At 40.5% G+C, this 15,337-nt stretch overlaps 1 protein-coding gene across 1 annotated transcript; it reads right to left on the reverse strand.

Annotated features, from left to right (window-relative positions):
* Window positions 1-5,611: 5,611 nt before the first annotated feature.
* On the reverse strand, window positions 5,612-15,281 carry mvk (mevalonate kinase). Its single transcript, XM_072387982.1, has 10 exons — window positions 14,937-15,281; window positions 14,508-14,655; window positions 13,727-13,871; window positions 11,587-11,742; window positions 9,953-10,056; window positions 9,765-9,810; window positions 9,545-9,635; window positions 9,081-9,200; window positions 8,697-8,850; window positions 5,612-6,442 (listed from the first exon to the last, which is right to left on the reverse strand). Exons 1-10 carry the CDS (start codon window positions 15,012-15,014, stop codon window positions 6,291-6,293), a joined length of 1,194 nt encoding a protein of 397 aa, XP_072244083.1. The 5' UTR covers window positions 15,015-15,281; the 3' UTR covers window positions 5,612-6,290.
* Window positions 15,282-15,337: the final 56 nt, after the last annotated feature.

Consider the following 15,337-nt stretch of genomic DNA (forward strand, 5'->3'; position numbering starts at 1 on the left):
TAAATCAGGGTCCAGAGGAGGCTGAACCCATCAATTAGAGCCGTCTGATGAGACTGTGTGTATTAATCAACAGTGTGAGGCGTGTGACAGTCTTAGAAGAGACAGGAGGGAGGGCTGCAGTGCCAGTGAGCTTTAAAATGAGCTCTGACAAACAGGCTCTTAAGATGAATTTCTCAGTCTGCAGCGCTAAACTAAACTGATAACCAATTATGTTTCCCCACATCGACAAGCTAACAGAGCAACTGCGAGCGCAGCAGAAGTTCGCAGTGTCAGAATTGTCCAGGCGCGAGGCAGGGAAACCCAGGACCTTGAAGGAGATGTCACAAGGAGGCCGGAGTCAGCCGCTTGAGTGAGCGATGGTCCACACACTTGCCTGAAAGCATGACATTGCCGAAGGGGGAAAAACACCATTTTATCATTCAGTGTGATTCGCACCCTCTCTCCCTGTCAAACATGCCATATGTCCCCGTCACAGGTCGTCTTGCTGGCTTATCGAGTGTGACAGGGCTATTCACACACTGCTCCCAATCAGACACCATCTCCTGCAGAAAAAAAAATAAAAAATCGCCACTATAGCGCAGTGACGGGCTGTCAAGCAGAGGGCACCAACCTCCACAGGGCCTCGGCTGAGAGTCTGCCCATCTGGGGGAAGGAGGGGGCAAAGGCCAGGGGTTATGCTGAGAGAAACAGACGAAGGCATCCACACATGCAAACACCTCTTGCACACTTGCACTGCTCTATCATTATTCAGTTTGTAACAAGCCATCACTTTGACTTACATCTATACTAAACCAATTGTCAAACAAAAGTCTTAACAAAAGTGCTTCAGAAGCTTTTACATCTGTGTGTTTTAAGCATACAATCTACTGCATGCTGTCTCTATAAAAACAAGAGTGGCACTGTTAACAGTGTTCATAAAACACCCTTTAAGTACTCCGTTAAGTACGTTTCACTTGACACTTCACCGGATGGTGTGCATCAGGGTAAAAGGTAAAACAGGTTATTTGCCTGACAGGAAACAGAACAAGTATGTAAACCTCACCTGGAACTTCACACAGGGATCCGGTCACCAGACTATTTTCCTAACCACTAGACCATGCAACTCCCTTATGTGTTATGCCAACTTGTGGCTACAAGTAAGGACAGTCAAAGGTCGCTGAAATCCACGTGCCTCACATAATCTTTGAGCTTTGAAGATTTCTTTCTCTGCGGACACTTTTGTGAAGTCGACAAATGTATACACAATAACTGCAGATGCTGAATATATTCACTAAGTGAGCAATCACTTGCAAAGTGGGCTGAAAATGACCCCCCCCCTCCCCCTCCCCTCATGATATGCATAGAGAAATAAATCACAGAGAAGGAGAAGGAGCTGAGGGGCAGAAGGGAAAAGTGGTATCACCTGATCTGTCTTATGCTAAAAAGCAGCAGGATGTGGCAACTAAACTCTTCAGAAAAAAAAAAAAAAAACTGGAACCATCACAGCACAATTTTATAAGAGAGATTTCTGTGAAATGATTGCTAATCTATGCAAAAAAGCAATCAGTGACTCATTCATAATGCATGAGCAACGAGATACCAATTTTGCTACGCTTTTGGATTATTAGATGTTATCGTGAATGCAGCAGATGAAATATGAACACTCATACCTGTTCCATTGTAATTACACGGCTGCAGCGGTCCAGACATACTGTACACTGGGGGAGGGAAAAAAATGTGACGGAAGAAACAAACAGAGACAGACAGACCATCAGCCTGAACATCCATTACTATCTGACTGCAGATAGCTGTAGATGGGAATATTTGTTTCTAACAGCTTTATGTATCCATTTGTGCCATGATTTATCAACCTAAAAGCTATGGTTTTAAGTACATCTGGCTGACATTTTAATGGTCCATCAATCACAAAATGTCACGTGATTGCATGTTGACTTCATCCTCCTCTGTACAGCCGAGAGAGGAAAAAAAAACAAAAAAAAAAAACAGAATCCAATAAATTGGCTTCAATCCCAGTAAAATGATGAGAACCTATTTCGAATTCAAAGCAATTTCAAAGTATGAATGTTAGATAAGCTGCTTTTCAAATTAATGCAAATCAAATTTCATTTAGGATGTTTTTGTTGTACGTTATAGACCCTCGTATTCTTAAAATATATTTCTATGTAAGCTGCAGTTTACAGCCTGACCAAAAAAAATATATAAGCAAATAAAAAAAGAACAGTGAAAAATCCTGTTTGGATCATTGGATTCTCATCATGTGGCTTGATGCAATACATTTTACATACAAGAGCCTTGCAAACTTAAACAAAATAATAAACAGTTTTAACATATCACCTTTCAGGCTCTAAAAACACCCCAGTAAGCTGAAGTATGGATTTATCTGAAAATAGTGGACATGCTTCTTTTCTCCCTCAAAAACAACACAAATAAGTAAACCTTAGGTAACAAACATTGACCTTACAAGTCTGATCAACCTCACATTCAACAGCTCCAGTGTGACAGAACACAGCACAGCCTCTTTTCCTTGTTCTGTTTGAACATTAAAAAAAAAAAAAAAAGTCTAGACTTTTTTAAATTGAGCGTTAAAGTGTCTGAATAGCACCTGGAAGCCTTGTGAAAAGCGTTGACAGATTTCAGACTTTTACATTCGAGGCAACTCCGACACGAGGGATTTGCTCTTAAAACGGTGCACAACAAGGATGAAGGGTGGAATAAAAATCGATGAGGCTTTTCAAAGGCAACAAGAAAAAAAAAAAAACAGCGCCTTATTCTGCATTTAAACAAGAGCGCTCCTGTTACTGAGGGATGACGGAGTACGTTGCTCGCGCCCTCAACTTCACAGGATCAATTTCAGGATCAATACTAAGACATCATACAATTCCATGATGTGGACAGGAGGCGCTGGGCGTCCTGTGTTTCAGATGTTCACAATCGTGCAGTTTGAGCAAGTCTGAGCACTGTTACATGAGCATGGCAGAAGAACAGTTCCAGACCACACAGATCCTCCAGGTGGAAACCTCATTTGAAATGTTATGGCTACGTTAAAAACAGCTCAGAACATGTTCCCAGTCTGTGCAGCTGGCAGGTACTGATGCTCTGAGCAGGGTCACTTTGGGGCAATATATTGCTTATGCTTAGCTGTGGTAATGAAGAGGGCCAGGAATAAGAAACTGCAATAGTCTCAAGCTCCTTGAGCGAGCTGCTGTGATCGATATGCGGCTACGGACTGCAAAAGTACACCGAATGACATCAGCTGTGGGTGACGGCTCGGCACACAAGCATCGTCAGCGTTGGCTGACTCCAGCAGCAGTGGCATGCATTTGATGAGAAACTTTATTTTGTATCTAAAATAAAAGTAAAAGTAAGAGGAAAGAAGTAAAAGGGGAAATAAAAGACCTGAGGAACTGAACTGTTCCCAACTCTGGAGTAGCGAGTACTTTTGGACGAAGCTGTGGATGAAGTGGGTATCGTCCTCTAGTATTTTCCTCAGCTCTTCACCCATTCACCTCAAAAACAACTAAATATGTGACCATATATTCTGACAGTTTGCTTCTTGCATACTAAGGATTAATATGACTTTTTCAGGGTCCTCAGGGTTATTAAAAAAAAAAAGAAAGGACAAATAAAACATTTGCAGCCAGCAACAAGTAAACACAGTGTTGTTTTTGAGATTTTACAAGTCAAAAGTATTGGGAGCTCCTGGCAAGATGATAAATCCTGTAAGTCTGGCTGAACTGCAGCTCCTGGATGATAAAAGCTAAAACGTAACATAACTATTCTTATCGCCTTCAGTTAAGTCGGATTACTGACTCAGTAGCAGCAGCAAACACATTTAAAATTCGCACGCATTAGGCAGAGGTCATAACATACAAAATAAAGCTGTAGCAGCAAAGTCCCTGAGTGCAGGCGTACGTTTGATTCATAATGATTTCACTTTAAAAATACGCAAGTTGGATCTTGCTTTCAAAAAAAAAAAAAAGCTTATTTCTTATAAACAATTTGTTACAAGATAAGAGGCTGCAACAAAAAGCACAACACAGCGTTTCTCCAAATGTTTCAGAATGCAAAAGTAAATCCTCTAATATTAAGTGGAGCCTTGCTACCAACACCAGTCACCAACCCCCCCACCAGCCCCCTTACTGAAAGGGCAAACACCCCCAAGAGGATCCCACAGCTCATCATGGCAGAGAGGAGCCATGACGTTGCCTCTGTCATTGTGTTGTTAGAAATGCTGGGAGAGGATGGTCACCCGCTGAGGCCGATTCCGTAGCCTCATTCGGCACCAATGCGGTGTGTAAACAGGAAATACAAAACACCCGAGATGTTTTCTCACAGCAGCAACTAATAGTTCACTGTGATCCAGTGGCCTATTTATGTGAACACAAATGGCAGCTGTGGGAAGTAAGTCTTACACCAAATTTCTCTTAGTAAAATCCCTGGACATCAGCACCATGATATCTTGTCAGCCAGCTCTAATTCTGTATTCAAACGTAATGGCTCCTGACAAGCATTTCACCAGTCGACAGACGGCCAGAGGGAATATGCCACAGTGAGCAAGACCACTCAGCAAATTCGCATTTAGCATTTTATTCCTCCTGCTTTGACAAAATGAATTATTCATTCTCGATTCACTAACATTGATTAATCTGGACAAAACTCCCTAAAACACCCAAAATATTAAATGATTTGTACATGTCCCTGGTCGCTGCCGAGCCTCTTTAATTCTGACATTCTCCCACTATCCTTGACAGCCTTTCCTCACTCCCTCTGTTATCTGAAATAATCTTGGGCCCTCCTTAGATTCTATTCATCAGAGCAGAAAGAAGCAGCCGCTGACATTGATCTAAAAAAAAAAAGAAATAATAAAAAATACCATCTGTGCCTTGCAGGGGTAAAGGGAGTAAGAGAATGAGACAGAAATTAAAAAGAGGGTCTTCAAATAAAACTGGCTCAGTTGTATCCTTCTTCTCCCCCAGCCCCCCCGCCATCCCCCTCAACCCTCCATTCTCATCAATGCCATTTCAATTGAAAAGCGCAGTGGTAATTAAATTCCAGCAGGGGTTCGGGGCAACTGTGCAGCAAGCTGATGGGGGGGCCGCTCTGACATAAAGATGACACAATTCAAGAGGACAGAGGGGGCACCAGGCAGAATAGGAGGGGGGGGGTGACAAACGTTGTTTATTCATGTACACTGCCAGATTTGGACTACTCAATCTTCATGACATTTAAAAAGTAGAAAATGAAATTGATATTCAAACTCAACTGAATCCCAGAATGACCTTTTCCCCAAATCGGGGATATTCTGAGCAGATCTGTTGTCTGCATCTGCGGCATTTGCAGCATATTTTGTCATGCTTAGGAGGATGAGCGATTAGGTGGAGGAGAATTTGGGAAAGCCGCTGTGTGTGTGTCAGCGTATGTGTGACTCACAAAGTTGCTGGTTGTTGTTTATTCACATTGTTGTGGTGCTAATCCAGAGCCTCCAGAGAAGCCAAACCCTCCTGCTGTCCCCTTTTTCCCCCCACCCTCTATTATGAAAACAACACAAGCAGTTAGTCTTAAACTGGAGAAATAAACATGGCAAAACACTCTTGAAATAAGAGAATTGTTTGGTTTCTTTTTAATGTCACACTTCAATATCAATGTTCAGTGTAAAGCACGTTGAATATGAACGGAAAAATAAATACGATAATTGAGCTTAATTTCAAATGTCACGCATCCGCATTTGGCAGTTGTAATCTATGAGTATCCCATTACGATCATTTAGATTTTCTGACTTCCTCAATAATCATTTCCAGCTCACTTAACCCTAAAAGATTGTCAGATTCAATCCAGCAGGTATCCAACATATTTTCGTGTTAAAATGTCAGGAGTAAGAGGTGATTGACTGTCATCTTATTCGTAAGACAGGTTAGCATTACAAGCTTAAACATCTGGAAGAAAATACAACTTATTTTTTCATAAGCGCTTCGCTTAGACATGAATCTCATCAGGGCCAATTATTCAAACCCAGATTCATAAAAAGTGTTTGTGTAACTTTGATGCCATCTAGTGGACAAAGAGCTCAGTACACAGGTACGTACTTTAATAAGACGCTTCAAGACTTAGTCGATTGCAGTTAGTTAGAAAAAGTGTTTCTTTTTTTTAAAGTCTGGTCCAGCTTCACTCACTGGGAAATATTCTTCGGTTGTCTCAGCCCTCAACATTACTTCAGTGTACCTCAGGTCTTGAGGTAAAAACGAAAAAAATCAAACGGCGCATCCGTCTTCTTGTTCAACCACAGGTGGATTTTAGTACCGATTTAAAACCTTCAGAACTTCCTCCTTCACAGAGAAGGGCGAGTGCTGCTGGACACCTGGTCCACCGATACTTGTTTCCCAGCAGTCAAAGCCGCAGTCTCTCAAGTCCTGCACTGCAGCCTGGACAACCACGGAGTCCGTTTCTAAGAGACAGACAAGTCAGAATGATGTCTCATGAGGAAAGTTAGGCCAGAGTGGACCCTAAAAAAGAAAAACATACAAGACCAATTCCCAACAAACAAATTGAGACATGTTAAATGAAAATAAACAGAATGTCTTGATTTGCAAATCAATTCACAAGACTATATTGGCATATCAGTTGTTTAAGGTGAGACATTGAACTATGTCATGAAAACTATTTGCTCACGTTGGATTTGATGGCAGCGACATGTCTCTAAAAAGTTAAGATAGGCAAACCATACCAAAAACAAACAGCTGGGGGAGCAGCCGTTTTTCTAGAAAGGCCTTGCATTTCTCCACAAAATGGTGCTAAACCACTCGCTGCATCTATCATAACAGCACGGCTTTGTAGGAGAAGAGCCTGGTGCTGGACTGGCCTGCAAGCGGTTCAAACCTTCAACCACCCGAATCAGTTTGGTGCATCATGGAAAGTAGGAAAACAAATTCCACCATCTGGTTTCCATAGTTCCCAGACCGCTGTTAAAAGAGGAAGCGATGCTACGCAGTGGGGAACATGGTCGTGTCCCAACTTTTTTGAGGCGTGCTGCTGCTGACAAATTCAAAATGAGATGATATTTTTCCAGAAGTAGCGAACTGTCCCACTTTGAATATTTCATGTTTTCTATGTGTCGATGAAATAGTGGTCTGTGATATTTGCTATTCAATTTAATTAATTATTTTCTATTGATATTTTACACAGTGTTGGAGCTTTTTGGGAGCCAACTGTCTTTCCCTCTGACGACTGCTGCTTAATCCGACAACAAAACAAAATTACACAGAAAAGCCCAGTATCAAATGCCAGTTTACACCCCTGCTGTTTGTTACAAAGAACAATATCAGCGCCAGGTCAACAGGTAGGACAAACGTGGACAGAAACAATTAAATAAAACTCAAATCTATCTGAAAGGCCCAGATTAAATAACTTAATGACGCTTTTAACTCAAAGAGCTTTATTATAAAGACTCTTTTAGAGTATTAGAAGTAGGCACACACTCCACAATCTGTAATTTAGACAAAGGCTTGGGAGAAAAACAAAGAGTTGTTTAGAAATGTATGTGGGGAATGTAGAACTTATCAAAATTCAGTATGCTTCAGGCTGCAGGCGTAAACAAAGACTCAACTTGTAGGTTATTTTAATTGTTTGCTTTGTCACAGAGAGGATCAAACAAAGTTGCCCTCGAACCAGTTCAAAGGTAGGACCTATAAACACGCTTCACGTAGAACCTTCTCATCTTTTCCTGCCACTCAAACTGTTGCATCAAGAGAGAGGGACTTGCTGTCAGAAAGAGTCTCTTTGGTACATCAACTTCCTTCAAACTAAATTAATTACACAGTCACATGCAAACGTTTGGATACCCATGGGAAAAGAGGAGTGACTGTGAATAGAACAAGAGAAAATTAATGCAAAAAATAAGACATGTTCGTGTGGAAGAAAAAAGAAAAAAAAAAAGCATCGTGAAAAGTTTTCAGCATCGCATAAGATATGAGCTCTTTGATGGTTTTTACAAAGGTCTCAGATCTGCAGGAGCTTGCATGAGCTTTTGGCTTGTTTTTAATCATCATTAGTAATCAAAACCCTCGTATGAATGCAGTTTTAATCACTTCAGGAAGATTTTTTAGACTCATTTACAACTGGACAAATATAAACTTTCTGGAGGTTCCATTAAAAGCCACTGGTGGATCGTCACCGCAATGTTAAGAATCAGAAGTTTGCAAATCAACGTCTTAGAATTTTAGAAAAGGAACGCCTCACCAACTTTTAAGCACAAAAGACAAAATCAATCATGCTTCTGGATTTGTGTTGCAGCGGGTTGTGCAGGGAGCGCTTCGCTGGTAGAAGGAGGAGGGGACTCACGTTCTGTGAGTAAACTTCCCTTATTGGTGAAAAAGCTGACGGTGAAAAGAGCATGGCATCTGCAACAGGTTAAGCACTCCTCAAAATGGACTAAAAGGTAAAAGGTGAATTATTCTCCATGGAAACGTAATTTTAAAAAAATGGGAGGACAAAAAGCCTTTAACAATCTGTGATTCCTGTCAAAGGTGGTGTTGATTAACACCAACCATACAGCTTCCCCAGTTGTTATCTCTGGCCCTTTTTGTCTTGTGTTATGGAAATAGAAATAATGTCAATAAATATCAATAAATAAATGTTCCCTTAAATATCAAAGAAATGCACACTGGTATAACAGTCCCAACAGACGCGCTGGTCTACAGCACCTGGTCTCAGGAGAGTGATGCCACAGCCTCCTCCACCAGCACCTGTCAGCTTGCTGTGGAGCCCTTTGGCCAACGTGACCCGACAAAGTGTGTCCAGGGCAGGGTGCCCCACACCCATCACATTCAGATGGTGTTGATTGATGTCAATCAGCTCCTACCAATGACATGACACAGCTGGAAATCGTACTCGTTGCTACAGGTAGAAATGTTTTCATGTCAATGTAAAAATGGACTATAAAGTTAAACAGATTTTACTTTAAGGATAAAATACTAAATATATAGCATTGCATTTTCAATTTTTAGCACTTTTCTTTTCATTCCTCTAATTTCCAGAATTTTTTTTTATTTTATTTGTTTTTTACAGAATATAGAAATAATTTGTACCTCTAGAATATTGTAGTGCTCTCCTGTAATGGGCTCAGAGGTCATCTCTGTGAGGACTTTCTCACAGGTGCAGGAAATGGCATCAACTGAGTCAAGCACAGGAGTCATGATAGAGGGAAACTGCATTAGGGGGAAACAAACAAAGAGAAACAAGAATGTCTGCGAGCAACTTGGGGAATTTCGAGCAGTTTTTGACAGACAGGCTGTGTGCAGACTGTACAGGGGCATGTTTGACTTTGATTGTGCTCAACATTGCTACAACACCATGCAGGAAGAAATCTGCACACCTGCTGGTGTCACCAAGGCAACAGCATACAGGGGGTGCTGGCTAAGAGTTTAATTTCAATATTTCATGGAGGCACTCAACCTCGTGCTCTGGAGTATCCTCCATGCAAAAGCCCTGCCTATTACATTAATTATAGTGTCAGCAAGTGACACACAGGAAGGCAGAAGCCATTTAGTACCTTGTTAATTTTGTCCTTCACCCCGGCAACAAGTACCTTGGTGCTACGTGGTATTTTGGTATTAGTGAGGAGGATTCTTAATAACGGCACCCTGGAAGTAAAGCAGATCAGAGAGTTCATACAACAGCTGATGCACTCTTTTTACACAGATAATCTTTGGTTTCTACCAGCAATAATTAATATGATGTCATCAATTAGCCCTTCAGTTCAGCGTCAGTACCTGCTCAGCGGTATTATCTTCCCGGCTAAGAATCTCAGCATGCCACCTAAAGCAAATGAACAAACTCATCAAATGGATACTCATCAGCTAATAACAGCCAGTGGTGAAGCAATTCTCTGATGTTTCCTTTTAATGAGCATTGTCAATAAAAGCAAAGGGACAACGTGTTTAATAAATTTGCGTCTCACCCCATGTTCCTACAGCGTTGTCTACCCCTGAAGGATTTCCATGGATGATCATCTCCCCTTGGAAAGCCCAACTGTTGATGAGCTCCAGGTCCTCCTGACACCACCTGCAGTCATTTGAAAATGAAAAAGTCAAACAAATCAACAGATATTGAGAGATGCAACTGTGGGCTCACTTAATAATTAAAGAGATTCCGTCTGAGATTACACCGTCCGACTTGACATTATGTATAGCAGCGCAATACACTGACAGAATATCATACAAGGAAGATATTAAGACATCAATTTCAGAGGTCTTATATTTTATTTAACACTTTTAGATCCTCTAATAAGAATAATAAAAAAAGGAACACAAACATGAACACGGGTGTTTCTAAAATGTCCCAAATGAGTCACAATGTAAAAAGGGCTTAAAAGTAGCTAAAGTGCTGGCACATTCTTTCAAAATGTATCATTAACAATAGGCATTTGGAGTATTCAAGGCTACATTTGTGGATTATTGTGTTGTTGGTGCTTATGAGTGCACAGCTTTTCTATAACATTAGTTAAAATAATTTATTCAAATTAAAATGATACAAAGAAAATATTTTAAATGTCGACACTGAGATTTTATTTATCTCTTTCTGCTCGTTCTGAATTTGAAGCCAGTTGGGGCATCCATGATGGTGTAGGTGTAAATTAATGCATTTGGCACAGGACAGGAATTCCTGAACAATACAAACAGGCACTGGAGCAACATATGCTGCATTCCAGCAAAAAAATACCCCGTTTGTAGTACACACCTGTCGCTTGCTGAAAACATTTAGTGCATCATCAAAAGCAAAGTACATCCATCACTTTTCAGCAACAGTAACTGGTCTCCTCAGTTCCCAAATACTGGCAGTGCAGTTAAAGGGGACATATTATGCAAAAATAACTTTTGCAGCTCTTCTACACTAATATATATATATATATATATATATATATATATATATATATATATATATATATATATATATATATATATATATTCGGGGTTCTTTACCTAAAAGAGGGATCGATCCATCCGTGGGGAAAGGACAGACGATGTAAGTGTGCTTTGTGTTTCTTTTGTCCAATTACCACGACCTAATGCTAACCGCTAGTTCATGCAGGTACAAACGATGGCTCAAACACACATGGTTGCAACGGTGTGCGGGCTGAGTGAGCAGCAGCGGCGGCACGAAAACCGACCCCCTGAGCGCAGAGTGCTACAGACAGTGTACAGAGAGGGCTGCTGTGCTTGATCCGTGAGGAATTTGACCAAATGATTTCACAGACATGTCATTAAGGTGTCTCTGACCTGTGTGAACTGGTGGAAAAGGGGCATAATTGTTCTCCTTTAAAAGAAGAGCGTTGCAACACAATGGTAATGTTACCCATGCCCCAATTTTTTTAAGCAAATTCATCATAAACAAAAAAAAAATCAAAGTATCTCTATTTTAACATTTGATATGCTGTCTTAGTGAGCAGATTTTAATCAAACACGGATGAGTTATTAAACTAAGTGACCATAAAAGAATTTATTCTTGAAGTATGATCGTTTGTAAACTACAGACAGACAAAAACAGCATCTGCCACTCATGATGGAGACCCTTTCCGTAACATTATGTCATTACCTGGCAGTGTGATCCAACTCTTTGAGAGGAGTGGGAATCCTTCCACTCGCACAGAGCAAAGCTGCAGCTAAACACACAGAGTAGGCAGCACTTGACCCCAGTCCTGCGCCGGTCGGTAGCTCCGACCACACAGAAACACTCATGCTGGGCAGCTCTCTAAGGAAACAATCAAGACTGAGATCGGGATTGTGTACGACTTCAAATGTCAACAACTGTAGTTATGAAATGTTGAGTGTAAGTATGACAGTGTAGCAGTAGTTATTGTAGAGACCATTTGCTACCTGTGAAATGAGAATAAAAACTATGACAATTACTATTCTGTTAAGGTAAATTTCTTATGACACAACGCTACACACTGTGTCTTATTCCCTTCTTCTAAATCAGATTACTAAGCAAAGTGATATTATTTTCACAGCATATATAATACATAGTCACCCACAGACTGCTTAATGCAGCAGAAACTTGCTTGACACTTCTGTCACCGTTTGTCAGAGCGGCTGCATTCAGGCAGAGAGGGAAACACTATAAACTAATTGTCCGGTTCTTCTCTCAGGGGAGAAACACATCCAGACTTGTTAAAGGGTGCGGAGTGGCCCAGTGCCAGACGCTCATTACTGGCCATCCTGTCAGAAACCCTTCACCTCTCTGAGACACATCAGCGGTGTGTCAGTGCCGATGAAGCCCCTCCGACAACTTGCAGTTCTAATGTTCCTGAGCGTCATTCCCGTTCAGAGCAGCAGGTGCAGCTAACATCCACTTTTCTGTCTGTCCTTCTTTATCGTCTTCATTTTACAGAGATTCTTCATCTGTGAACCACCCTATGCCAATAAGGAATAGATTTGTTCAACATTCAATTAAGAGCTGAAAAGAGTAAAGAGGTAAAAAAAAAAACTAAAAAAAAAACTGCATGACAGCAGTGAGGCGGAAACACTCACAAGCTTGCATTTTCATAAGAAGAAAAAAACTAATTACCGTGTTAGTCTGACCAAACTAGACATTTAAAATGCCATAAACATGTTAGTCCGGCAGAAAACAAACACGACCGAGCTTCTCAAACTTGGACTAACACACCCGGATAATGAGACTCAACTAAACCACACACACGCCAAAGTTCATACAATCTTTTTGTGAAAGATCTCATTCTCATCATTTCTGTTTCTTTTGTCTGACAGCTACACATCAGAAATTGTGATGGAAAAAAATTGAAATTAAGACGACTGCAAGTGAACCCAGAAACCAACATTTTAAACATAGAAATGATATGATCTGGGATTTTAGTGAACTACAGTATACTTCACCAACTCAGCACCAAAGACTGACAACATAACCTTTTCATGACTCTGGGGCCCTCCCCTTTCCTCCTCTTGTCTTCCAAAAGTACACCAAGGACAGACTTAGAACACAATGAATTTTTCCCAGCACAAAACGCTTCTTTTGCAAAAATGTAACATTTCACATACATGAACGCGACCAGCACCTATTCATAAAAGAAATACAGTTGTAACATTCAACGCCTACAGGTGGTGAAATGGTCACATTTGCAGGCGCTGTTGACTTCTTTGAGATGGAAAACAACAACGTCGCAGGATTGTCGTCTAGCAGCTCCTACACCACGCCTAAGACAATCCAAACTCTTTTCATGTGTCATTCCACGATGGTGGAATGACCTACCCAGCGCTACCAGAATAGTCTATCTTCAAGAAACTATTGAAAACCCAGCTCTTCAGAGAGCATCTCCTATCCCAGCACTTACCTTGTACTTCCCTACCCCCTCTATCTCTGCACTTTATCTTTCTGCACTTCCCTCTATGCCTGCACTCTATCTCTACTCTGTCACCTCTGACAGAGTCAGACCAGTGGGTTCCTTCTATGTAGTTTATTGTTAGCTTTTTATATAGCTTGTTAGATCTTCATTTGTAAGTCGCTTTGGATAAAAGCGTCTGATAAATACATAAATATAAACATAAACAAAACATCAACTCAGCATTTCTCTGCTGTCGCTGCTTTTCTTGACAAGTGTGTTGTGAACTGGACTGAAGCTATAGATATGAAAGAGCAGCTCTGATACATATTCAACCTTTAATGGGCTCAGTTTCTATAAGATGAAGTAATTATGAGAAGAACAATGGAAATATCTCACCTGGACCTAAACAGTGACAGGTAGATGTAAAGGAAGGCTAAGGTGGCAGTGTTGCAACTGTCCAAGTTTCCGTTGGTTACACCCATAAATTCATGCAGTCTTCTCACAAGCTCAGCATCTAGAAGCTGTACGTCTTCCCTCTTGCCTATTTACATCAGTTAAAAGACATAACACAGGGAAACACACACTTTGATGTGTGCGTGTATGAAACAGATACATACAACAGTGTTTTACAATGAAGAATTCTTCACGAATCATGAATCATGATTTCAATTTGGCAAAAGATCAGTTTAACGTCATCAAGGCTGCATTAAAACTTAAATAAGCATTGTTTTAAAAGGTGCCCACTCTGGCCAAGAATTTTGTCAAGAATATCAATTCATAGTCATCGGTGTTACAGTTAAATTTTACAGTTATTTTCCAATGTTACTGAGCCACACTTTGAAGCCTTTGCCAAACTCCACAAATAGGAGTGCCAAAAATTTAAATATAAAAAAGTATGAAAAACTAATTGAATGAATCAAAGATAAATTAACTAAATAATGTAACAATAAATTAATCTTCTAATTTATTCATAAAAATCTATACATAATTATTCCTCTTTATATTTAGTACATTTCCTCAACCGATTTCTTTTTCTCCTCACAACTACACATACAAAGTGAATGAGCAGCTGTGTCAAAACTTTGCAGATACTCTATGTGATGGACTGTTGGATGTATGATGCAGATATGTAGTGCCTGAAGACACGAATGGCCCTCAGTGCCGCATTGTCTCTCACCACAAACATCATGTGCAAGCTGCTTCAGTTCAGATAGGTCCCAGCAGATGAAAGTGTCAATATTGGGAAGGTTGATGCAAACTTTGTCATTAGACGTGGCTTTCATTCGCAAATATGTTCTCAAGTTTAAACTCACAGCAAGGGCCACCTGTAACGAAAAACATAGGAACAAGAAAGAGGAAATAAAGGATCACAGCTGGTCTGTTTGTTTTAATGACTGGAATAAACGATGACGAGTTGGCAAAGAGACTGCAAAAAAGAACAGTAATTTAAATTGAAAAAAAAGTAAACACTGATGCTGTGCGTGATAGAAATTGGTCACGATAATCTTGTTTCCAACGACATTAATCACAGCTTTGCTTCACACGTTCCCATTTAAATGGGCACTCGACATAATCTGCGCTGGGCTGTCATCCTTCAACAGATTACCTTTCTGTGCACAACGGCATGCTCTCCGTGAAGGATCGCCTTCCCTGGGGCAGAAACCAAGCAGTCCTTTACTTGCATTTCTTTAACAGTCTACAGAGTGAAGAAAAAAATTTTTATTCAACTTTTCACTATCAGTATTATCATTGGCTAATTCAGCTAATGTTAATCCGCTAAAGCAGCAACGAGCAGTCGACAGTCCGGCCCTAAAGCTGTGTTTTCCACGAACGACCAACAAATATCAGGCATTTAACGAAGCATTTTTTCAATTAAAATCTCCGATACTGTCTTTACATCGACTGACTTCGGTTCAGCGTGGCTGTAGTGCTAAAAACACAACTAACATACAGTAGAAGAGACGAGGCATGGGTTTGACTTCCAGTATCCAATCAGCGAGAGAGATA

The sequence above is a fragment of the Leuresthes tenuis genome, unplaced genomic scaffold, assembly GCF_036924035.1.
Source record: "Leuresthes tenuis unplaced genomic scaffold, fLeuTen1.0.hap1 SCAF_6, whole genome shotgun sequence".
NCBI lineage: Eukaryota > Metazoa > Chordata > Actinopteri > Atheriniformes > Atherinopsidae > Leuresthes > Leuresthes tenuis.

Excerpts from the sequence above, each read along its gene's own strand:
- mvk (XM_072387982.1), bottom strand. The coding sequence starts at position 15,014 with ATGCAAGTAAAGGACTGCTTGGTTTCTGCCCCAGGGAAGGCGATCCTT. Across the intron at positions 13,872-14,507 it reads GCTTGCACATGATGTTTGTG|GCAAGAGGGAAGACGTACAG; the intron begins GTGAGAGACAAT and ends TGATGTAAATAG. Across the intron at positions 9,201-9,544 it reads TGAAGGACAAAATTAACAAG|TTTCCCTCTATCATGACTCC; the intron begins GTACTAAATGGC and ends CCCCTAATGCAG.